Source organism: Rattus norvegicus, chromosome 8 (genome assembly GCF_021556685.1).
Source record: "Rattus norvegicus strain SHRSP/BbbUtx chromosome 8, alternate assembly SHRSP_T2T, whole genome shotgun sequence".
NCBI lineage: Eukaryota > Metazoa > Chordata > Mammalia > Rodentia > Muridae > Rattus > Rattus norvegicus.
This window is the reverse complement of record NC_141541.1, coordinates 74,232,551-74,258,136: the sequence shown is the minus strand read 5'-3', so window position 1 is coordinate 74,258,136 and position 25,586 is coordinate 74,232,551. Positions and strand designations below refer to the sequence as shown.

General features: G+C 39.8%; 1 protein-coding gene and 1 long non-coding RNA gene across 13 annotated transcripts in view; one reads left to right on the top strand and one right to left on the bottom strand.

The window, feature by feature from the left end:
• The window catches only part of LOC148004211 (uncharacterized), a 37,708-nt gene extending 17,446 nt beyond the window's left edge, over positions 1-20,262 (top strand). The window contains exons 2-4 of the long non-coding RNA XR_015627788.1: positions 15,027-15,122; positions 16,158-16,309; positions 19,408-20,262. This is a non-coding gene — a long non-coding RNA (uncharacterized LOC148004211). The remainder of the gene's footprint in view (positions 1-15,026; positions 15,123-16,157; positions 16,310-19,407) is intronic.
• The window catches only part of Csnk1g1 (casein kinase 1, gamma 1), a 137,178-nt gene that overhangs the window by 32,219 nt on the left and 79,373 nt on the right, over positions 1-25,586 (bottom strand). For all 12 annotated transcript variants that reach the window (NM_001431619.1, NM_001431621.1, NM_001431618.1 and 9 more), the window contains 5 exon segments: positions 373-521; positions 783-867; positions 2,949-3,034; positions 8,968-9,202; positions 11,637-11,788. In NM_001431619.1, the coding sequence (NP_001418548.1) occupies positions 373-521; positions 783-867; positions 2,949-3,034; positions 8,968-9,202; positions 11,637-11,788 (707 nt within the window).

The window sequence follows — 25,586 nt, the reverse complement described above, 5'->3', positions numbered from 1 at the left end:
TAGATGCTTCATAAATATGTATATGAACACTATATGTATGCCTTGTGCACACAGAGCAAAAGAGGGCACTGGATCCCCTTGAGCTGGAGTTACAGATGGTTGTTAGGTGCCATGTGGATGCAGGGAACTGAACCTGGGTCCTCTGTAAAAACAGCAAGTGCTCTTACCTGCTGAGCCATCCCTCTAGCCCCCACAAGTCATAATCCAAAAAACACGTAACTCATTGGTCTCAGAGAACAGCAACCTAGAGTAGTACTTGGAAATGATTGCTAAATGCAAGCAATTTCCCCCAAAAGATTCAAGCAGAAGGACTGGCAAGTAAAAAGATGGGGTGGCACTGATCTGAGGTTTATTTTTTTAAAGGATACTTACAATAGGCCTTCCAACCCAATCATAGGCATAGTCAAAAGTATAGCCTTTCCGTTCAAACAGATCTGTGAAGAGGTTCCGTAAATACTCATAATCAGGTTTTTCAAAGAAGTCTAATCTCCTGACATATCGAAGGTAGGTCATCATCTCCTCTGTTAAGAAAGAGGTAAAAAGCCATTCCTGTTAACTGAATGCCTCCCCAGGTTAAGTAAGCTCTCAGCCACACGAGAGATATCAACACAGATTACCTGACACTAATGTTTTCTTTATGGACCAAATAAAAGTGATACCTTCTTTAGGCTGAATAGTAATAAAAAAATTTAAATGATCTGGTCAATACCTACTAGTATTTATAGATACAGTGACATTATCTACTTCGAAGCATCAGTCACACTTGCTGAATTTTATCTTACCTGGAAAGTTCTCACAGAGAGCTTCGATGGGAGTACTCCTTTTGGTATCACCAATTTTCTGATATCTCTCTTTTAATGTATCAGCCTGTAGAAAGTAAAGAAATAAAATCATCAGGACAAAATACTAAGTAGGTTTAAGGATGTTTTTAGACACAGCAGTTATAGTCTTTTTTAAGATTTTACTTTCAATTATGTGCATATGTGTGCATCTGTATGTGGCATATGAACCCAGAAGAGGAGGCCAGTTTCCTGAGGCTGGAGTTATGGGTGGCTGTGAGTTAACTGGTAGGGGCTGGGGGAATGAACGTGGGTGCTCTACAAGAGTTTACACGCTCTAAAACCACTGAGTCTTCTCTCTAGCAGCCACAATAGTTATTTTCATTCAAACTTGTGGGATTTATGAGTGGATCTCACTTTTTTTAGCCAGGCTGTGTTTAGATACCTACAAACCTCTGCTGAGCTTTGGAAAGTTTCACTTGCAAATATGTGTAGCAGTCTCAGATGAGATGGACAGACTGGATAAGAAGGCAGAAACATTATGCAGCAGTGTTTTAAAACCTGCAGCAGCTTAGAGAACCCCCATGGCTAGTGAAGAGTCCAACAGTGATCAGCCCTTCTCCCTCCAAGGCCAGGTCCAGTTTCTGGTACACTCAGTGGAGATGCATGTATTATTAGCATTATTTGACATCCAAAGAATATGTTTTCTCAGGTGAAGTCATAACTTTTCTGTAGCTAATAATTTATCTTCTTATATTTCAAAGGTGAGAAAAACTAGCATCGAGTTCAAAAGACTGGAGACTCATCCTTTAATGTTTCCAGGGTTGAGGATGTAGCTTTACCAACAAGGGAAACAAAGCAACAAACAAAACCTCTCCAGACAAATGAAAGCTACCTGCAGAATAGGGCTTGCTTACAAGTAAACATGTGCCAGTGGGTCAGAGCAGTGCAAATACAGCACACAGGAACAAACATAGGAAGCTTCTGGACCTCGGACTCTTCCTGAGGCTTTAACTGGTCTGCCTCACCCAGAATAAAATAACAGCGAGGAAAAGTAAGTTGGAGAGATTCTAAATCCACGACTACCACTAAAATGGGGTCTCAGAGTCCATGAGAATTTCAAGCAAATAACTAAGTTATACACTACCAGTGAGCAGGATATGTAGCTATATGTAACATGTCACTATTAATGAAAGATATACATGACTAGATGATGATTGTCAGGACAGAAATTTAAGAAAAATTTTATTTAGAGAATAGGAGGGTCTGGCTGTAGCTCAGAGAAAGAACATTTGCCTAGAATGTACAAGGCCCTGTGTTTAATCAGTGAGAATGAATGGGTGTAGAAGCTATGTCCTAGAAAACATGGAAAAAATGGATTATTCGGCCCACCTGGAGGAAGGAAATATATGAATACCTCAAATAAAAGATTAAGATTCTTTCCAAGTTACAACTAAAAAATTACTTTATATCTGACTATGGGAAGGGTTAGGAGTTTAAACTTCCTAATAATAGTCACAGAGTAATGATAATGCTTATTACTTCATAAAGAGTTTACTCACATCTACTTAAAGAAACATCTACCTAAAAAAAGTGACTAAAACATTGTTGGCAAGAAGTGGCTACTATCTGAAAGTTATTTACTCAATAATGTATTTAAACAGCAATGTTAAGCCTGAATCTTTTTCTGCTGTTTTTGTTAAGGTGAGTTCTTTGCCTATGTAGGAGTAATAAATTACTTCCCAGTTCTCCTTAGGAGTCTGGGGAACCCTGTTGGCATTTCTGGTAAACGTGTAGCAGCTGCTGTCATCAATTTGTTGTAAAATTTTCCCTATTGCTGGGGAACACTCCTCCTGCTCTATAATGCTAGTGCTACCAACACACAGAGAAAAGCAGCACTGCCAAGGCTGGGAGAAAGAGGAGGGAGAGCGGAAGGGAGTATGGAAAACTAAACACGAAGAGGCAGGGGTTAAGATAAGAAGGCACAGAAGCCAAATGTGAACAAACCGAGCTCCCAAAGCCCAGGTGACCATTTACAATGTGAGCTAATGTCACTAATCCCTGCTTCTCATCTCTGAAGCCTGCCTTCCCCTTTGTGCTTTTTAGAGACATCATGCTAGGCAGTCCTTTCATTATCAACTGAGCAGAGACAAAGCACTTTCAGGATACCTTGAGTCCTTGCCAGGGTAGGCTGCCTCGAAGGAAGTACATGAACATATGGCCCAGGGCTTCCAAATCATCCCGCCGGCTTTGCTCTAAGAGGGAAGATAGATCACACACATTATGTTTGCAGTTATTAAAGCAGAAAGAGCTTTAGAACCAAACAATCCCTCCCAAAGCCCTTCTGCTCTAGAAAGGTTCTGCTTACTAATCTTTGTACACTTGAACCAGGAATAAAATTTTATATTAAAACTGAAAAAAAAAATAAGTGGCTGTCCTTTGTTGTTAACAAGTAAAGAGCAAGTGAAGAGTAAATTCTAAATTAAAACTAGCTCAATGCTAGTTGGTGGATGAAGCATATTCAACACTCACCTGCCTGAGCATGAGATAATACATGAATAACAGGACTTGTTTAGTTTGGCTACCACAGGAGAAACTAAGCAGCAGTCTGAGCAGGTGAAGCTACTTTAAAATAGTCCACTTGAACTAGGCCTGCAAAGACGCAAGATGCAGAATACCTAGAATACATGTTAGCAAGTTTTTCCCCAAGACAGGGTTTTTCTGTGTAGCTCTGGCTGTCTGTTGTTGTGTACACCAGGCTGGCCTGGAACTCACAGAGATCTGCCTGCCCTGGGATTAAAGGCAAGCACCATCACCCCTCCCCCGACATGTTTAGCAATTTTAACTCATCACAAAAACTAACACTGTAGTTTCAAGTCAGCAGAGAACAATATATTACTATTTTGTTAACCTACTTGTACCAAGTATCCCATAATTACATTAAAACTAAAGGTTTAACACTAAAGGTATCCTCTATTGATACACAAAACAAGTTGCTATCTTTGGAACTTGACTAAAATAACTTGCTAGCTTTTCTATCTTTTGAAATAGGAAGATAAATTAGTAAGTAACTGCGGAATAGTTCACAAAAACGTGTGACTTTACCTAAGAAGCAGTCTTTGGATGTCAACTGAACACTAACTAGTATATGCATCTACTTTGAGCTTACCAGCTATGGCTTGTAAAGATGTTTATTATTTATTGTTCTTGTTTTACAGAGCTAGGCTTTTTTTTTTTCCCTTTTTTTCAGAGCTGGGCACCGAACCCAGGGCCTTGTGCTTGCTAGGCAAGCACTCTACCACTGAGCTAAATCCCCAACCCCAGAGCTAGGCTTTAATGTAGCACAAGACAGCCTCAAATCTGCTTTCTGCCTCAGGATGATCCTCCTGTCTCTACTTCTCAACTGTTAAAATTACAGGCATGATTTGTGTTTACTTTTTATTTCAGCCAAATTTAGAGCTTCCCCAAAAGAGATTACAGCTGGGTTTAGTAGTGTACATTTTTAACCCTAGTACTAAAGAGGCAGACGCAGATGATTTTGGTGAGTTCAAGGCCAGCTTGAACTACTTGATACCCTGGCTGAAAATCAGGGGTGGGGGTAGGAATGGTGTGTGTGTGTGTATGTGTGTGTGTGTGTGTGTGTGTGTGTGTGTGTGTGTGTAAATAAGGAGAACTAAGAGACTACCTTGAATGTGTTTTATTTCTTAAGACAAGCTGGCCTAAAACTCATGACCCTTATACCTTAGCTTCCCAAGTGTTGGGATTACAGGACTGCATCACACCGCTTTGCTAAGTTACTGCCTTCAACTTGATTCTGATCTTCTGAGTGTAAAGTAAAATCCAAGATTGTTATCTAGGTGGGGAAAGCCATAGCCTAAAAGTACAGCACAACATATGTAACTGCTGCCTCAAATTATGGGAAATGTGCACAAAATGGAATGAGTAGTAATACTGTAAACCTGGTCAAAGTGTCATGCTGGTGAGAAAATGGGCCCTAAGTGGGGAGCCTACTATTGTTTTTGCTTAAAGAGACATCAAACTACCCATGTATCAGTGCTGCTCTCAACTTTTGCCAGAAAAGTTTTTGAGAGACTCCTCACTTTCAATGTCCTGAGAATAAGTGACTGCTGAGTGCTCCCCCACAATGAGACATCTCTACCCTCCAGGAAGACTAAAGGACCATCATGAAGAATGTGAAGAATGTGAAGGTTGAAGTTAGGGAGAGGACTGAAGGAGCTGAAGTGGTTTTCAACCCCAGAGGAAGAACAATATCAACCAACCAGACCCACTTAGAGCTCCCAGAGACTAAACCACCAACCAATGAGGGAGGGATCCATGGCTCCAGCCACACATGTAGCAGAGGATGGCCTTATTGGGCATCAATGAGAGAAGAGGCCCTTGGCCCTGTAAAGGCTCAATGCCCTCATGTAGGGGAAAGCCAGGGCAGGGAGATGGGAGGGGGTGGGTGGGTAGGTAGGTGAACACTCTCATGGAGGCAGGGGGAGGAGGGAAGGGATAGGGGGACACCAGAAGGGAAATCGGGAAAGGGGTAACATTTGAAATGTAAGTAAAGAAAATATCCAATAAAAAGAAAAAAACAAAACAAAAAACAAACAAAAAAGAATAAAAAAAGAATGTAAAGGTTGGAGGATGGAGAGGAGTGCTATAAGACGATGTCTCCTAGATAGGACACGGCCACTGCACTCACGAACTTACAGCAGTTAGTTACCTGCAGAGGAGCAAGCCAGTCAGTAACTCCAACATGGGTGGGGGAGATGCTCATGAGGCCCCACCCTCAGCCGAGGAGTGACTGGCAACTAATGGTTGCTGGAGGAAGAGGGAAGTCATTTCTGGAGTGTGGCTTATAATCTTGAAGTTAACTCTAACTGGACTCAGTGGGTTATTTAGAAGAGGAGAAGTAAGAAGAAAGGAAAAGATGAAGGTGTGAGAAGCATTGGAGGAGGAGGTCCAGGAGGAGTTAGAGGGTTAATAATATAAAGATAGATTTACACACACACACACACACACACACACACACGCACACACACACACTCACACACCCCTTACTCCTCGTACAGTAAACAAGAAATATTTTAACACTTTATCTACCCTGTAAAGTACTGTTCATTTTTATGTTGTTAAAATATTTCAACTTAAAAAGCTTTTATTGGCGCTGGAGAGATGGCTCAGCGGTTGAGAGCACTGACTGCTCTTCCAGAGGTCCTGAGTTCAATTCCCAACAACCACATGGTGAGTCACAACCCTCTGTAATGAGATCTGATGCCCTTTTCTGGTATGCTGAAGACAGCTATAGTATACTCATGTAAATAAAATAAATAAATCTAAAAAAAAAGAAAGCTTTTATTGTTACTCTCACCTGCACATACTATTGTACCTTGCTACTACTTCATATTTGCCTTCAAAACACTTCCTACACTCATATACCTCCAGGGCATCTTCTTTATTTCAGGGTACCCCCTTCTGAAAAGGCAACTTTGTAAATAGTACTGTGACAGAAGGGCAATTTTCCTTGATTTTTTTGTTTTGTTTTTGAGGACGATGTTTCATTTGGTAGCCCAGGCTAGCCTGGAATTCACTATGAAGCTCAGAACTTTTGGTGATCCTCCTGCCTTCTGCTTATACAGTAATGGGATTACAGAAATGGGCCACTGTGCCTGGCAAGAAGGGTTCTGAAAAGGCAGTTTCCAATAGAAAAAGGGCATAATTTTGTGAAGGGTCTTCCTTGAATGAGTGAGTCCTGGATTAAGGATATAATAAAACAGCCAGATCTCCAGACAGTTTGCCTACATGGGTCATCTAAAATTTGCAATAAAATACAGGGTTGAAAACACGTAGTCAGACAAAATGTTTGTTAACAGAGCATAAGAAATAAGGAGAGGAACAGAGTATGTGAGGTGAGCAGAGCAGAAAGGGGAAACACAGCAGGAAAATTTCTCAAACAGTATCACACCTCTCCACTTTTACATCTGTTTCCTGTGTATAACAAGGAAGCCTCTTGATAATAAAAAATGCCCTAGGCAAATGCTTGAATTGTAGCTAAATGAGCACTAGAGGGCAAGCTCTCCACAGATTTACAATTTTCAAAGACAAAAAATATGATGTAGCTCTTTAAGTCCTGAGAAGGATCAAAACATAGCTCTGGGATACAGAATGGAGAAACTACGATACCTAAAGAAGGTGTGAGACCTAGGTCTGTGCTTACCGTTTTTATGAACTCGTTAACTCCGCTCAGTAAAATGAAAACACTGCCAAGCCACCTACTTTGGGCCTCAGTTTCATATATGAAAATAAAGTGGTCATTTTAGATAATTTGAAAAATCATTTTTGAGCTCTAAAATTTAAAATAATACCAAACCATTAGGTCTTAAATCTTCTGTTTTTTTTTGTTTGTTTGTTTGTTTGTTTGTTTCTTTTCTTCTTAAGTTTAGACAGGGTTTCTCGGTGTAGCCCAGGCTGTTCTGGAAACTTGCTCTGTAGACCATATTGGCCTCTAACTCACTGCCTCTGCCTCCCAAGTGCTAGGATTAAAGGTGTGTGTCACCACTGTGCAGTTAGGTCTTAAACTGTTAATGAGAGAACCAACATGTGTTTTCTCCATACTCGTTTGGATACTCTGCACTTGTTTCATTCATTAATCCAATAGGTCCTCCTCACTTTTTCAAATGGGTATTTTTGTTTTCAAAGAAGAATGTCACTACTAGGAAATGAACAAGACACAAATATCTTCAACATGGTGAAAGCTCACTTTCAGCTTATAAGAAAAATGTGCTTGCTTTAACAGGCTCAGCACCCAATTTTAGGCTAAATATATTTTGTTCAAAGAAAAGGAATGTTCTCTAATTTTAACCATTAACTAACACAAGTTGGGCCGTCTTAATCAATAGGAGGTAGCTCATCAGACGTAATGCCAGGTAGAATACTTTCCCTTTGCTCATTTTCATTGCAAAATGAAAAGTACTTCTCTGAGTTATTTGACTACGTATTTCCCAGGGTCTCCCTCCCTTATTACAACTTAAAAAACAGAACACATTTAAAGCCAACAGCGTCAGAGCTCCCGTGGAGACTTCTCTAGTGTGATACCTGAGATAGGGCTTAGAAGTCATGCTTTGTTTGAGACATGGTTCAGTTCAGTTGACCTGGAACTTGCTATGGAGATGAGGTTGGTCTCAAACTCAGGGATCCATCTGCCTATGCTCTAGAGTGCTGAAATTAAAGATCGTACCACTATACCCAACTACAAGAATTTTTGCCAGGCTCAGGGGCACGTGAGATTAAAGAATCTCAGAATTTCGGAGTTAGAGGTATGCAGATCTCTAAATTCAAGTCAAGTCTGGCCATGGCTACGTAGTGAAACCCTGTCTAGAAACACACACACACACACACACACACACACACCCCATACACAAGAGAGAAAGAGAGAAGGAGAGAGAGAATTCTTTACAAAATGTAGAGAAGTAGAGAACAGACATAATGTTAGGATATGTTAGCTCTGACCTGAAGAACACTTCCACCTCAGGAAACCTCACTCTGGAGATGGCCAGCGGCAGCGGCAGCACCAGGATGTTGGAGTGCTCTGCTACCACACTGGGTGGGTGCTCAAAGCACACTTCATAGAATAATAAACATAACTACCATGTGGGATCCACATCATGTTTTGCCTGCATGTATATCTGTGTACCACATGTGTTCCTGGTCCCAAGGAGTTCAGAACAGATCACACTCCTTGGAACTAAAGGTACAGACAGTTGACATGTGAGTGCTGAGAACCAAACCTGGTCTTCTGGAAGAACAGCCTGTGCTCTTAACTGGTGAGCCATCTCTCCAGCCTCAGGTTTAGTGATACCTCTTCATTAACATAGGGATAGCCTGATGTCCTCCTTTTATGTGTATATAGAGTCATACATATGTAAATATATCTCATTACTTAACCCAAATACTACTTTCATCTTGCAATAACCCTTAAACTGCTGAAAAATGAAGCATCAGAAAACACAGTATTAAGGTATATGGGGACATCACCAACTTACCATTTCAACATCTCAAATATAAAAATGTCACTTACCTTATGATGCAACAAATGGTACAAGTTGTAATGCACAATGTAATGTACAATAAAGTGCTATTGGGGAAAAAAAGTTGCTCAAGTAACCTGCCCCTTTCAACACACCTTTGCCTAGATGTGTGTTGATAGACATGTATCGCGCAGTTCCAGTTAAGCTTTTGTGCTCTCTGTAAGGTATGTGTTTTTTGGTTTCAGGATCAATGTATTCCTTGGCCAGTCCAAAATCTATAATGTGTATTACATGCTCTTTCTTATTGCCTTGTCGGCCAATCAAGAAGTTCTCTGGTTTGACATCTCGGTAAATGAGATTCTTTGAGTGTACATACTCCATTCGAGAAAGCTAAAAGAAAGAAAAAATAATAATGGAAATACCTTGAAATAAGCATGCCAGGGGAGGGAGAATCCAAAATACTTTTTTTGGGGATGTGATTTCACTATATAGCTTGACTGTCCTGGAACTCATAGAGATCTGCTTACCTCTGCCTCCCAAGTGCTGTCCTGGCCCAAAATATTTCTTCTAATTTTTTTTTTTTGTTTATTTACTTACTTACTTACTTACTGTGTGTGTACAAGTGCAGTCATAGGTGTGTGTGTGGCAGTCAGAAGATAACTTGTAGGAGTCAGGTCTTTCTGTGTGCATGCATGTATGTATGTGCATGTGTACATTCATGACCACATATATCATGGTCAGAAGATAAGTTGTAGGAGTCAGGTCTTTCTACCGTGTGGACCCGAGAGCTAACCTTAACTTGTCAGACTTGGTGGCAAGTCCTGTTGAGCCATTTCACTGGGCTCTCCCTCACATTCACTCCCCATTCCACCCACCCCAGTTTTATTCTTTCCTTCCCATTGTTCTGTGTCACTCTGCAGCCTAGGCTAGGTCTTGAGCTCTTGGACTTAAGCAATGTTCTTATTCGGGTCTTCTAAGTAGCTGCCACTATAGATATGCCACTGTCTCTGGCTCAGCATAAGGCTTCTGAAATTAAAATTAAAACATCTCTTGGCTGGGTGTGGTAGTACATGCTTTTAATCCAAGATGGATGGATATCTATAAGTTCAATGCCAACCTGATCTACATAAAAAAGTTCCAGGCCAGACAGAGATACAGAGTAAGACCTTGTCTCAAAAAACAACAACAACAACAACAACAACAAAGTCCACTCTTATTTATCTTCCACTTTACCCTCATAAACTAAGACTATATTTTAAGGTTTGTTTTGTGATTTTACTTATACATATGTGTGTGAGCCTTCTGAGTTTATATACACCAATTGTGTGCATGTTCCACAAGGCCAGAGACTATCAGATTCTCTGGAAATGGAGTTACAGGCAGTGTTGGCTGTCTGATGTAGGTACTGGGAACCAAATTCAGATTTTCTGCATGAGCAGTAACTGCTTTTAACTGCTGAGTCTATTTCCAACATGCCCCCACATCCAAATACTTTTTGTTACAAATATATAACAACTATTAAGATTAAGAGAAAAAAATGAGATGGTTCAATTTGGCTAAGATCGTAATATTTTTACTTTACATATTATAACTTGCAAATGTGCCCTCTGAGACAGGTGTCACTGCTACTTCACCTCCTACCCACACTTTCTATTGTTAGCTGCTCAGGACTCTTTAACAATCTTGTTATTACAGAAATAAAAAACTAGGGGACCAGTAAAATTGATGCTAGCCTGACATTAGACATCTGGCTGGCAACAGGAGGAGGATGCTCAGTATAGTGACCACAGCTCAAAGAAAGTAATTGTAACATTGTTTCAAATTTAATTAAACAATTCTATCTATAAAGCATTTCTACTTAGCATAAAAAGGAAGGCTTAAATTCTGGAGTCTGGTCAATTTTCAAGTATTTCCAAATTGGTATAGGATGATGGTAAGATCATCACTACTTCACATGAATTAAGAGGTACCTCAAGGCTGTGGAAGGGGGGTGGTCCACAACCACCCTAGCACTCAGGAGGCTGAAGCAAGAATATCTAAAGTTCAAAGCCAGTCTAACTAAATTGGTGAGATAATACCACAGAACAAAATAAAACAATGCAATATTCAAATTCTTCCCATGAAGGTCAAAAAGAAAAGAAAAGAAAAGAAAACAAAAACCAACTTCTGCTTAAGGTGGAACTAGTGTTTAATTTGGCTGCAAGCCTCTTGGCCAGCTCACAAGTATATAATATGCCACACGTCATATGGTATATTATCTATAAAATCTGTCACATGGCTTTGAATAAAGGCATGGCTAGTACCTTAAATCTTTTCTAGTCTCCACAGTGAAATAAAGAAGGCATGGTAAGAGCTCATGGCTGTGTGCCTACGACCTATAAATAAGATGCTGATTCAAGTACTTGCATTTGCACAGCTCCACCTATTCGTCCTCTTTCTCCCTAATGTAAATTCTATTTCTCCACTTCAGTTACAGGAATGGTTCTGCTTCAAGGTGCAAATTCTAAAAATAAAGCAAAGTGCAGATGCACTGACTTCTCTCAGTTAACCCTTTTATAGCCCTTTAAGTTGTGTGACTAAGAACCTACCTTAGTTGTTGTCTGGTGTCTTACATACTGGTCAAGAGGCTTTGTGGCCAAATTATACACAGGAACTGGCTAAAGCAGCAGCTACAACAACTCCTTTCAGACTAAATCCTTCTAGAATGCCATTAAGCCTGAAAAAACTAAGTCACCAGATGTCACTGCAGCTAATACATCACTAAGGGCCCTCATGGAGGTGGGTAAGGGGTCTATTTATCCTCTGGAACTGCACACCAACTTACCAACTGGATGGCTATCATTAACACCGTCTTCAAAGTAAACGTTCGGTCACAGAGGTCAAACAAGTCTTCCAAGCTAGGGCCGAGGAGTTCCAGCACCATGGCATTGTACTTCCCACATGGTCCAAAGTAATAAACCTGTGGGAGACCTTCACCTGAAAGCAGAAGGGTGAATGAGGTACAGAGTGAGAGACACAAAGCATAAGACGAATGCAATGAATGGAATATAAAGTGTAATCTATAAGATTTCAATTTCCTTTTACAGTCCCTCTTGGAAAAAATTAGACTGAGTGTAATGGCTTCAGTGGGAACTCTTACTGGGTGGAAAAGGCAGTCATTGCACAACATGTCCGAATAGGTAGTTATTTAATACCAGAGTGCCAAAGGCCTTTCCACTGCTGTATAAAAGAAAATGGTCCTAATCCATTATTGCTTCAGGGTGTAAACTATTCTTCCCAAAGGATGCCTGAAAGTGCACGGTCATAAAAGGTTCAAAGGAAGCCTCAAGAGCTCAAATCTAAGCTAACAAACCTTGTTACATTAGCTGGCTTCATTAGCACTCCCAGGGCTCACTGCTAAAGCCAAAAAAAAAAAAAAAAAAAGAGTTGCTGCCCCATGGAGAATTCAGATTGAAGAGGGTAGGCCAAAGAGGTGCAGCCTGGCCCTAGGCCAGCACAACTGGCTTTCCTCTCACACAGAATCTCTGTAGGGATTTGTTTCTCTCAGCTAGAAGTCAACAGACACTTAGCATTTGTTGCTGTTAAGTAATTATGAAAGGAAAGGGAGAAACTAAAATCTCAAATGCTGCAGTTTTCCCAAATTTGAAATTCATAGATATGTAAAGCTAAAAATCCAGGTTTTCTCACCTAAACAGCAACTTGTGAATTAATTCCTCTTTATGGTGAATCATAAAAACAAGGTATTCGATAAGTGCTTATAAAATGACGCCATGAGAACAGTGGATACTTAGAAAGCTACAGACCTCATCTTATTTAGCACCAACATTCCCATCCCACAGGTACACAGGTACAGAAGTCTAGAATTATGTATGTTGTCCATTACTACAACCCCTCCTTCAAAGTTTAACAGAATATAATTTTATCTATCTATTTACTTATTTTAGGGTTTTTTTTTTGTTTTGTTTTGTTTTGTTTTTTTGAGACAAGGTTTCCCTGTTTAGCCTTGGCTGTTTTGGAACTTGATCTGTAGACAAGGCTGGCCTTGAACTCAGAAATCTACCTGCCTCTGGCTCCAGAGTGTACCACCATGCCTGGCATCCATCTTTTTATTTTTTTAAAGAGTTATTTTTGGGACTGGGTTGATGGCTTAGCTGTTAAGGGGCTAGACTCACAACCCAAAAAAAAATTTTGTATGTATGTGTACATGTATGTATGCCATGTGTGTACTGGTGCCCATGGAGGCTAGAAGAGGGCATCAGATCCTCTGGAGCTTCAGTAACAGGTAATTATGAGATGAAGATGCTGGGATCTGAACTGCAGTCCTCCACAAGAGAAGGAAGAACTCTTTACGGTTGAACTGTCTTGTCTCTCTAGCCACCATTGTTTCTAATTTATATGGATGAAATACAGGCAGAAGCAGCACATACCTATCCTATACCTACAACATAATTATCCTTTTCCCCAAGGGAGGCCTTTTTTTTTTTTGAAAAGATGTATTTATTTATTATACATAAGTACATTGTAGTTGTCTTCAGACACACCAAACGAGAGCATCAGATCCCATTACAGCTGGTTGTGAGCCACCATGTGGTTGCTGGGATTTGAACTCAGGACCTCTGGAAGAACAGTCAGTGCTCTTAACCATTGAGCCATCTCTCCAGCTGCAGGAAGGTCTTATATATATATCTTGAGATACTGTGACTCACTGCCACAAAGTGTACATGCTTAGCTTTTTCATGTACTTCATCAATCTATCTTGTGCCTCTTAGACCCCAAACCACTGGAGCATTCCAGTAATTTCTAGTAAGGTACTCCTGGCTCCTCCTACTTCTGGAGCTATTTTTATTCTGTCTTTAAACAGAAACAGGGTTGAAATTGAATTGTCTTTCCCCCCTCCTCCTGTTGTTCTGAAGTCATTTTTCAGTTAATTTTAAACATTTAATTGTAACAGTTGTTTCCAAGGAACCTTGCTGAGAAATTCAATGTAGAATATTCTACTGAAGAGATTAATTCCTTTTATCTTTCAAATACAATGATAGATGGAATTTGGGGATATACTTTAAATTTTATTTTCCTAACATTACTATTATTTTTTTCAAAGTTGGTTTTATCAGGATCTGTTGGCTGTTTTTTGGTGTGTGTGTGTGTGTGTGTGTGTGTGTGTGTATTTGTGCTGTGCAGTGCAGATGTATGTGTACATTTGTGTGTAGGCCAGAGTCAACCTTCGGTGTTGTTCCTGAGGTTACAAGGGTGCACCACTGTGCCTGGCTTTTTACATGGTTATAGGGTGGGGTGTTGAACTTTTGGTCTTAAATTTACCAACTGAGCTATCTCTCCAGTCCCCAGAACTTCTGATCATTGCAAAAAGCAACCTGCATAGTTACAATGATTACAGGAATCAATGTATGATTCCAAATGAGATGGAAGCAGAAATTTTTGGGTGTGGTGGTTCTATGAAGAAAAGCTCATTTAAATGGAAGGGAAATCTTACAGAACTCCAACGAGAAACACCAAGTACCTTTAGGATATAACACAGCAACAGGAATAAATGTAGTACACAAAAGAGTTTGGGGGCTGGAGAGATGGCTCAGCGGTTAAGAGCCCCAACTGCTCTTCCAGAGGTCCTGAGTTCAAATCCCAGCAACCACATGGTGGCTCACAACCAGCTGTAATGGGATCCGATGCCCTCTTCTGGTGTGTCTGAAGACAGCTACAGTGTACTTATAATAAATAAATAAATCTTTAAAAAAACAAAAGAGTTTGGTATTTGATGTCTGTGGACTCTCCATCCTTTTACATGCCCCCTCTACAAACCCTTTTGTTGAGATGTTGGGACTAAACCTTAGGTGAATGGTGTACCACTAACCTACGACTCTAGAGCTGTTTCCAGGGTTTTCTTAATCTAACTGAACTACAGGTATATGCTTTATTTAAAAAAAGAAAAACCAAAGCTAACCCTATTTAATAAAATCATTCTTCCTTTACTTGGTTGAATTCCCAAGTCTAGGCACATTATCCTCTTTTTAAATACTTAAATACTCCAAGTCAGGTCAGAGTGATTAGTTGCTTGTCTTCAACAACTTTCAATATCAAACCTAGGGGATCCTTGCCATAAATTTCCATATTTACTAAAAACTTACAAAAGCATTTTTGGATAATGTTTATAATTTGTAGCAATAATGTCAGTAATAAATTCTGTCTACAAATTTCATAGCGCGAGGAGCTCCTGTTTGCTGCATGTGAAACTTCGGAAGGCCTCAGTGTGCGTTGGGGGTGTTTGCAGGCTGAGCTATACGGCATTTCTACAGAGGTATGGGTTCCAAAATACTAGTGTAGAAAGACTTCAAGTCAATAGTCTTGAATCTAGTATTTGCTTCTCCTACTTATAGCAAATCCCTTTGCTGTTCATCAGATGGGTTTTTTTTTTTTAATCTTTCCCAACACTGAAGAATTTAAACTAGTTTCTCTTTAAATATTAATTATGACTATAATTTCCTTTAGTTACCTTCTAGGCTCATCTTTGTAAAGCCACAAGATCAGTGTGAATTAAACTTAAGTTCCACATGGAGTAACAATTAAAATGTAAGCTACCAGTGTCATGCAACTAGAACAATGTTTACCTGAAACATGTCTAAAACTTAAGACAGAAGCAGATGACGTGGCTTTACTTCACAGCTGCAGAATTAAAATTTCTAGGAGCAGAGCAGAAGCAAACAGCGCTCTGTAGGTGTTATGCAGTCCCAACTGGAAAGTGCCGCTGGGCAGGAGAAATATGAGGCATTGCTTTGTTTTATGACTAGTATATTACCAGGACTCAGAGAACATTATTTGTCTATTCATCTGAGACCATGTCCTCATTATAAACAGTTCAGACTGGCCTCAAACTTGCTATCTTCCTGCCTTAACATCCAGACTGTTGGCATTGCAGGTATGTCACCAAATCCAGCTTGGACACAATACCTTTTAAAGGAAATAATTTAAAGGTCATTTAACAGATTTCCTAGTGATGAGAACAGCCTTCTATCCCAAGTTTTTTTTTTTTTAGGTTATTATAAGAAAAAGACTACCAAGTAGGAAAGTGTCTTCAGGAGATGTAGTTGTAATTAAATAGAACTGTCTGTACAGAGAGTTGCCTGTTTAAATGCTATTCCATGCCTGTGTATTTTGCATGGCTACCCATATAGTAGCAGCAGACCTCCACAACTCTTTGTATAGAGATTACCATACAATAATGTTTTACCCACCTCTGGGATGAATACAAGTGAAAATTCTGAATCTTTCATTCTTTTGTAGAGCAATCTCCAATTTACTGCTTAATATAATTTAAATTAACATTATGTTGTAGAATTCTCTAATAAAATTGGGAGTAAATGCAATACAAGCTATATATATGACAAAGAAGGCTCTTCTTGTGAAGAATTATGAGAGCATGGATGGCAAAGCTGAGCAAAGGAAATATGCACCAGATTCTGTGATTACGCCATATCAGAAACTAAGGTAGTTTTATAAACACTCACTACTTCTCTCTCTCTCTTTCTGAGGGGTGCAGGTTTCACTGTAACCTAGGTTAACAAATTCACTCTAGCCTGGGCTGACCTTGAACTTGAAATAATCCTATTTCTGTCTCTCTAGTACTAGGATGTCAGGCTTAAAAACCACCATATTGAGCTAGCTTTATAATCTTTTATCTGCTCTGGAAATAATGCATTCATAAGTGAGGCCTCCCATTAAATCAGCCAAAGGAAAAGGAACAGTTTAATCACAGGTTAAACCCTCCTCAAACCTAAAGTGCAAGATTATAGCACATCATCCTGACTATTTTTCCAGAAATAGCCTTTCCATTTAGCAATGGCATTTTCTTGTAAATCTTGTAAGCCATATGTCTCACACATATATCAAGTTGTATACCACAGGAAGTAAGGTTACAACACCACAACTAATTATCATGAATTTAATTTGGGTTAAAACAGCCATACCAACATTAATTGCTTATTTAGCATTCAAGCTGCTGCTACGTAAAAAGATTCCACAATGGACTATAAACAGTAACTAAACAGAGAGTTTAAATGTATATCAGGCTGAGAACTGAAATAAAACAACCAGAAAGCTTTGGTAGTTTGTTTCTACTATTACCTAATAATTGTTATTTAAAGTTGTCTAACTGTGAGGTAAACTCTATCTACAATAAAATATGGATATATAACTAGTACTTACATTAAAACTTTAACCTAGGTATGGTGGCTCATATCTATAGTTCCACCTATTCAAAGCTGGAGATGAGAGGACTGCTCTGAGTTTGGTCACTACAGGCTACAGTTTTGTTTAAAAAACAAACAGGTGGGAGTACCTGTGGAAGCGTGAGAATGAGTTCATATGCCCAGCATAGTTTCTGGGACGTAGGGAACAATGTAGTTTTATTTATATATATTGGGTGGCGGGGTAGATGTTGGTAGTTTCATTGTAGTCTAGACTAATGGGAAATCCACTTAGTAGCCCAGGCTGGCCTCAAACTTACAGTAACCACAGCTTCATCAAGGATAAAGATAGGATTGCTGGGGCTGCCATTAGTTCAAGGTTCAGTAAAAATGCCCTCCTTAAGGGATAAAAAGACCGCCTTGGGGTTTTGATTGTTGTTAGGTTTTTTTTTTTTCTTTTGTTTTTGTTTTTGTTGAGATAGTCTCTAATGTAGCTCTGGACATCCTTGAACTTGCTATAGAGACCAAGCTAGCCTTGAACTCACAGAGATCCACCAGACTCTGCCTCCCTAGTGTTGGGATTAAAGGCATGCATCATTATACCCAGACTAAGGCTTTGTTTTTTATTTTAAATAAAGACTTACATTCTTTTAATTCTGTGTGTGGGTGAGGGTATCATCCTTTGGAGTTGGAGTTATGAGCATTTTGATGAGAACTAAACTCAGAAACACTGAAAGAGCTGTATATGTGCTAAACTACTGAGCCAGCTCTCCAGTCCTGTGATGGAATTATAAAGACAGAATAGCTATTGAATTTCCAAGAGTGTTCTGAAAGCTAAGGGATGCTGATTCTTAACACACATGTGAACAATAACAACTAAATTCATGACAATTCTAGGGAACACTTGGAAGAAATAAAAGAGGGAAAGATGAGGCTACCCAAATACCAGCAACATGTCAATTTATCGTCCTGACAAAACACGCCAAATTCCTATTAGATTGTCTCTGTTTATGTATGTCTTCTCTGTAAACAGAAGATTAACTGCAGGCAGTAACTACTGAATGTTAATAGTATTTTTGTGTTAGTATCTAGCACTGGTCCAGACATTTAGCTGATTTGAAGAAAGAGGACTAATTAACAAATGCCATGTGATGAAAAATATCAGGAATTTCTACATGGAATGCATGCTTACCCAAGATGCTAAAATGCACATACACACAAAAAGCAAAGCAAACTTGGCAGATTTTAAATATATATGGAGTGAAAACTAAATGAACCCCCAAGATTATTTAAATCTCCTTGAAATAAAATGGGAGTTTTCTGAAAGTGACTCAAGGTTGCAATCTTTCACATTGGCTTTCTCCTTCCATGAAGGCTGTTCACAGCTTACTCTGTGCGACTCTCTTCGCTTTAGCTAAGAGCACTAAAGGCTACACTCAACAATGTTTACTCTCTTATACCTGCACAGTGCAGTACCGATGACCTCCAACCTCAGCAATTAGGGAGACTGAAGAACAAGGATCATAGGTTCAAAGTCATTTTAAACACAATTAAGGCTCTGAAAAAAATCAACAACCAATTGAACAATAACAACAACAAAACATAACAGCCATACCGTTGGCACAGACTATCTGAGCTGTTTAAATGCAAAGGAAATTTGATCCCCACCACCACCACCTTGCTTCTATCCATTTACAGATAAACACAATACTTTGGCCATGCTTAGTTTCTTACCCCACTGGCATCTCACTCATCCCTGAGCAACTCTATGAAATAATGTGACCATGTGATGATACCTTAACAGTGGTGCTCATGGAGATGTTACTAAAGGACAAAGGTACGGGTAGAATATACATACAGCATTCATACATAAGCTGGGCAAGGGGATAGTTAATTTCCAAGATAGCCTATGATTTCATCACATCATTAAAAATAGTGTATAATGTAATGTGTAATTTAAAACTGTAGAAGATCTCACTTCTGAAAACCCCACCCTCACCCCCACCCCCTCTCTCTGTACTGGAGAATCTATGCTAGGCTAGTATTTTCCCTTACTGAGGTAAGATCCAGCATTCATTTTTGGGCATTTATATAAACAAGTCTTGAATGTAAATTCTTTGAAGATGAAATAACGAGTCAAAGAGTACACATACTTTAACATTTTGCACATGTGTCAGCTTCAAGTCATTGTTAAAAAAAAGTCTGAGAAAAACAACTTAAAAAGGGAAAATGTTTACTTTGTTTTAGAGGTTCCATCCCACAGTCACTAGGCCCAGTGTGTCTGAAGCTTGGCAAAGCATCGCTGCAGAAGCATGCTGCTCACATTACTACAGCCAGGAAGTGATGACAGGGCAACATTAAGTGTCCCAATAACACCTTTCACATGTGCTTTCTCACAAGGTTCTGCCACCTTCCAACAGCACCATAAGCTGGTGTCGAAGCCACTAAAACACAAGCTTGGTGGGATACTTCAGATGTGAATGTTAACAGTCTGCAAACAATGCTGCTGGAGTACTAAGTCCTCTTCGTTCTGTTCTTGTCCTGGGCCTACATTCAACAGTTACTGCCATGGTCCCATTACTAGGGGATCTAAGCTTGAGGGGTACCTACTGTCCACATGCTTGTAATACTACCTTTTATACTCAGTCATAAGTGTGTGAAAGAGTATTTTGTCCACGACCATAAAGAATTAATTATTCCTGTCTGAAGGAACTGCAGGGACAAAAATGGAGAAGAGACTGAGGGAAAGGAGGTCCAGGGACCAGCCCAACTTGGGATCCATCTCAAGGGGGAGCTCCAAGTCCTGACACTATTACTTATTCCATGGTGTGCTTACCTCTGAGAGGTCTAACCAGCAACTGACTGAGCCAGACACAGATACTTACACCCAGCCACTGAACAAGCCAGGAATCCCTGAGGTTGAACTAGGGAAAGGCTGGAAGAAGCTGACGAGGAGAGCGACCTCTCAGAAAGACCAGCAGCCTCAACTAACTTGGGACCCCTGAAATCTCTCTGATATTGAGCCACCAACTAGGCAGCATACAGGCCCCCAACACATATACAGAAGAGGATGCCTGGTCTGGCCTTAGTGAGGGGAGATGCACCTAACCCTTGATAGACTTGAGGCCCCAGGGAGTAAGGAGATCCTCTTGGAGTTGGGGTTTGGGGAGAAGGGAATGGGATGAGAAACTGTCAGAGGGTAGACTGGGAGTGGAATAATGACTGGACTATAAAAATAAAATTAAAGATAATTTTTTAAAAAATAGTAGTTTGTCTTTTTATTTAATGTATCACTGATAATTCAAAACCAGGAGACTCCTTCTTGCACTAGTTGTTTAATATCACACAGGAAATTTCCTTCATGGTATTGTGTAAGACTACTATAAACAATGCTATAGAATTTATATAGACTTTCAATTAATCCTATCGGCTATGTAAGAGTATTTTTATTTATCTTTAATAGATAACTGATCTGAAGTAACTTGCTCAAGCTGAGCAAGTCCTAAATCCAGACTTCTGCCTCTACATTTTGGTCTTAGGCTTCTGCTACATCATATTTACTTACCTGTGATCTAAATTCATAGACTTAATGGCATGAACTCTGGGTCATATACCTTGACAGGATCCAAACCTATTTTTTCACTACCATACAAATATATAAGTATAAGAGCCCAAATGACAGTTAAAAAAAATCTGATGATTAGGTTGACAGATTTGGTTGATAGATTATTAATGTGAATGATTAAGAAAAATATTTGTGTAACGGATACACAGCTAAGATTTGGAAAAGCTCTAAACGTTGCTTTAAAAACAGAACTTTTTGGTTGGATATGGTGGTGCATGCCTCTAATCTCAGCAAGCAGACTTTTTGTATATCCTAGGCCACCCTGGTCTACATGGTAAGTACAGGTCAGCCAGGAGCACACAGTAACACTCTGTTTCAACAAAACCAACCAAATACACAAATCCTAATAAGGAATCAATTTTCAGATTAAGCCTAAAAATTAAATATATCATGTAGAACTTAAGAAAACAACTTGGCATATATTTAGAATAATATAGAAAATATAAAAGGCAGATTAAGAATGTTTTTATTCCCTGTGGGCCCATATTACAAAATGTTCCAAGAAGTATCCTAACAAGCCCATATAATGTAGATGCGGCTGCAGTCACCAAAACTCACGGCAAAATTTGGGTGTCATAAAAACTCACAGTAAAATCTGGGTGTCAGCTGCAGCAGTATTAGAAGTTGGGCTTTTAGGAGAAACTGATGGTTTTTGCATAAGAATGCATAAGGAATGGAATACAGTTCCCTGAGGAGCCATTTTCAGTATCTTCAAATCAGCCTGTTAAATGCGTATAGGAATTTAAAAGACAACTTGGCACAGTTGCACGAGAACGTGCTGCTTCTAATCTCCAAATCCATGTCTGATAACTACTTTATTCCTTCATCGAACATCACCAGAGAGAAAAAAGTAAACAGTAAAGGACAGTTGCCATAACAGAAGGGTTGGGAGCACAGTACAGGTAAGGGCGGTTGGAGTCGTGGAGGATGAGCACGCTGACTAGGCTGGACAGGCTAGGAAAGCATGTAGGGAGCCTGAGAAAGTACAGTGGCAGAAGCGAGGCAATAAGCAGACAGCTCTTTGGAAGCTAGGAAGCTTCCCAACCTTTTGCTTTTAGAGTTTTCTTTCTTTTTTAAACATTATTTTGTGTGTATGGGTATTTCACCTTCATGTATGTATGTGCACCATGTATGTGCCTGGTGCTTTTAGAGGTCAGAACAGAGAGCTGGATTACTACAAACTGGAGTAACAAATGGCTGTGAATCACAATTTTGTGTTGGGAATCAAACCCAGGTCCTCCACGAGAGCAGCAAGTTCTATTAACTGCCAAGCCATGTCTCCAGCTCTTCTCAGAGTTTTCTTGAATCCTGGAGTACCTACTAAACAATTTCTTTAAAAGTAATGGTAGACTGGGGATAGAGAGATGGCTCAGTAGTTAAGAGTACTTGTTGCTCTTCCAAAGGACTGAGGTTTGATTCCCAGCATCCACATGGAGGTTAAGATGTGAGACTGGCTTCATGCTTCCTAGACACTCATGTGGTGCCTAGAACACACATATGCAGGCAAAGGACCCATATACACAAAGTGAAAAGAGACAATTTAAGCTGGGCATAATGGCATGTGTCTTTAATTTCAGCAGTGAGGAGGCAGAGGCAAGTAGGGCATCTATGAGTTAGAGGCCAGGCTGGCCATCAAAAAGATTCCTGGGCCAGCAAAGACTACATAGTGAGAACACGTCTCAAAACAAACAAGCAAATACATAAAAACCAGAAAGAGAAAGAAGGAAAAAACGATGGTAGAGGTCATTGGTAAAGCAGCAGCTAAGCAAATAGAAAGTAAGTAACCATACCCATGTCTCAGTGTAACTTCAATACTATTTTCACAGGAAATAGTTCTTCTCCATTAAAAATATTTTTAAGGGTGGTGGGAGTGGGGGTGGGTGGGGACCTGGGTGATAAAATGCTTATTTATTCAAAGTCATAGTTTAAAATACATTTTTTGAGACAGTTTCGTGTAGCTCAGACTGGTCTTAAACTCATCATGTAGCTGAGGACAACAACCATGAACTTCTGTTCCTCCAACCTCTACCTTCTAAGTGCTGTGATTATAGTTGTGAACTACCACATGACAATGGAGCCACGAATTTTGCTTTAGAATTTCTTAGGAGCCACATTTTAAAAATAAATGTGTGAAATTAAATGTAACAATATATTATACTTATCTAATATCTAAATTGTCATTTAAATTCTCTTTGTATGAGTGTTTTGCCTGCATGTATAGCTCTTTTAGAAGACCAAACAGTGTTCTTTTTTTTTTTTTTTTTTGGTTCTTTTTTTCGGAGCTGGGGACCGAACCCAGGGCCTTGCGCTTCCTAGGTAAGCGCTCTACCACTGAGCTAAATCCCCAGCCCCCCAAACAGTGTTCTTAACTGCTGAGCTAGTTGTCTAATCTTATAGAATCATTTTTTTAAAAAAAAAGATTTATTTATTTTATTTATATGAGTACACTGTAGCTATCTTCAGACACACAACAGAAGAGGGCATCGGATCTCATTATAGATGGTTGTGAGCCACCATGTGGTTGCTGGGAATTGAACTCAGGACCTCTGGAAGAGCAGTCAATGCTTTTAACCACTGAGCCATCTCTCCCACCCATAGAATCAAATTTTAAATTACATTTTAAACTTTTTTTAGGGGTAGAGCAAAATGTTTGAAATTAAATATGTAGTTTACATTTACACTTAAGTTAAAGGGCTTCAGTTCTTAATGTAGTTATGACAGACAGAAGTGAGGCTGGAGAAAGAGTAGGAAGGAAGTTCTATTCTTTTTTTTTTTTTTTTTTTTTTTTTTTTTTTTTTTTCCTTTTTTTCAGAGCTGGGGACCGAACCCAGGGCCTTGTGCTTGCTAGGCAAGCGCTCTACCACTGAGCTAAATCCCCAACCCCTCAGGGATGTTTTTTGTTTTTGTTTTTTCTTTTCTTTTTTTTCGGAGCTGGGGACCGAACCCAGGGCCTTGCGCTTGCTAGGCAAGAAGTTCTATTCTTAGTATTTGGCATGACCCAAGCACACATAACTTTCTCCTTCCTCCCAACTAAACCTAAGTCTGCTCCTCTGGAGCTAGTCACAAGTTGTTTTCTTTTTACAAGCTTGGTGCTATGCCCACCTTGCATATATACGGTATGCCCAGAACTTATAACCTACATAATCTAAGTAGGATGCCCAATAAAAACCACTTCAGTGAATGTGGACACATGCTGGTTACAGTAATACAGGTGTGTAGTCTTAGCACACAGTATGTGGGAGGTAAAGGCAGGAAGATTCAGTTTTAGGTCAGCCTGGGTTTTGACACCAAGTCTTAAGCACACCAAAAGCAAGTAAAACTATATAGACAAATACTTGCCTTGGGACTTTGGCTTATCTTGTATTTAGAACCCTTTTCTTACACTTCTATTTTAACATACTTGTTAAAACAGTAGATTTTTGTTAGTGAAAACACCATTTCCAAGCTGGTTGGTGGTAGTGCATGTCTTTAATTCCAGCACTGGAGGTTGCGGAAGAGGCAAGCAGATCTCTTTGAGTTCAAGGCAGCCTGGTCCACAGAGTGAGTTCCAGGACAGCCAGGGATATACAGAAAATACCTGACTTGGAAAAACAAAAGCAAAAACAAAAAACAAAACAAACCAACAAAGAAAAGATCATTCCTTAGATTATTATTAGTTAGCAGAACAAGATATCCTTTAGGCCAATCAGGGAGGATGAGTTAAAGTGATAAGAACTAAAAAGTAACAGTTAAAACACTTGTTAGGCTGTTCAAAGTTCAAAAATGTAGAGGGGAAGAGCTGACAAACTTTCTTAGTGGATGGAGTATAAGTAATTAAGAATTACAAAAAGAAAAACAGGAGTCTAGCATGACTGTCCTCTGAGAGGCCCAACAAGCAGCTGACTGAGACAGACACAGACACTTATGCCCAACCATTGAACAGAATCTGGGAACCCTTGTGGTTGAATTAGGGAAAGGCTGGAAGGAGCTGAAAAGGAGGGCAACCCCATAGGAAGACCAGCAGTCCCAACTATCCCGGACCCCTGAGGTCTCTCAGACACTGAGCCACCAACCAGGCAGCATACACCAGCTGGTCCAAGGCCCCCAACACATATTCAGAAGAGGATGCTTGGTATGGTCTCAGTGAGAGAAGATGCACCTAACCCTTGAGAAACTTGAGGCCCCAGAGAGTGGGGAGGCCTGGCAAGGAGTAGGGTAGCGTTGAGGGGGGGTGGGGGGGTGGAACAGCATCCTCTTGGAGTTAGGATGTACAGAATGGGATGAAGAACTGTGGGAGGGAGGACCAGGAAGGGGCAACAACTAGACTGTAAACAAAATAAAAATAACAACAACAACAAAAACCCCAACCAACCAAACCAAAGAAAATGACAATGTATGATGACCAATGTTAAAAATGCAACTTCTGTTGTTTCTTCTAAAGCATTCTTATAAATTTGTATTCTAAAACTATTAGTAAACTGCAATTTTGATAGTGGGTGGAAGGGATATTGATCTTATGCAATCTTTTAAAACAAACAAACAAACGAACAAACAAACAAACAGATTCTTACTTTCCCTTTGGCTGTCCTAGAATTCTCTGAGTAGACCAAGCTGGCTTTGAACTCAGAGATCTGCCTGCTTTTGCCTTCTGAGCATTGTACAGGTGTGCACTACTTGACTTTATACAATCCGTTACTGGAACAGAAAGAAAATATTCTCTTACCAATTGTGATGGTTTGTATATGCTCAGCCTGGGGTATGGCCCTGTTGTATTAGGTGTGTCATTGGAGTAACTGCCTGGAAGTTAATATTCTCAGGTGAAGATGTAGCAATCTTAGCTCCTCCTGTACCTTGCCTGCCATGTTCCTGCCTTGATGATACTGGACTGAACTTCTGAACCTGTAAGCCAGACCCAATTAAATGTTGTCCTTTATAGGACTTGCCTTGCCTTGGTCATGGTGTCTGTTCACAGCAG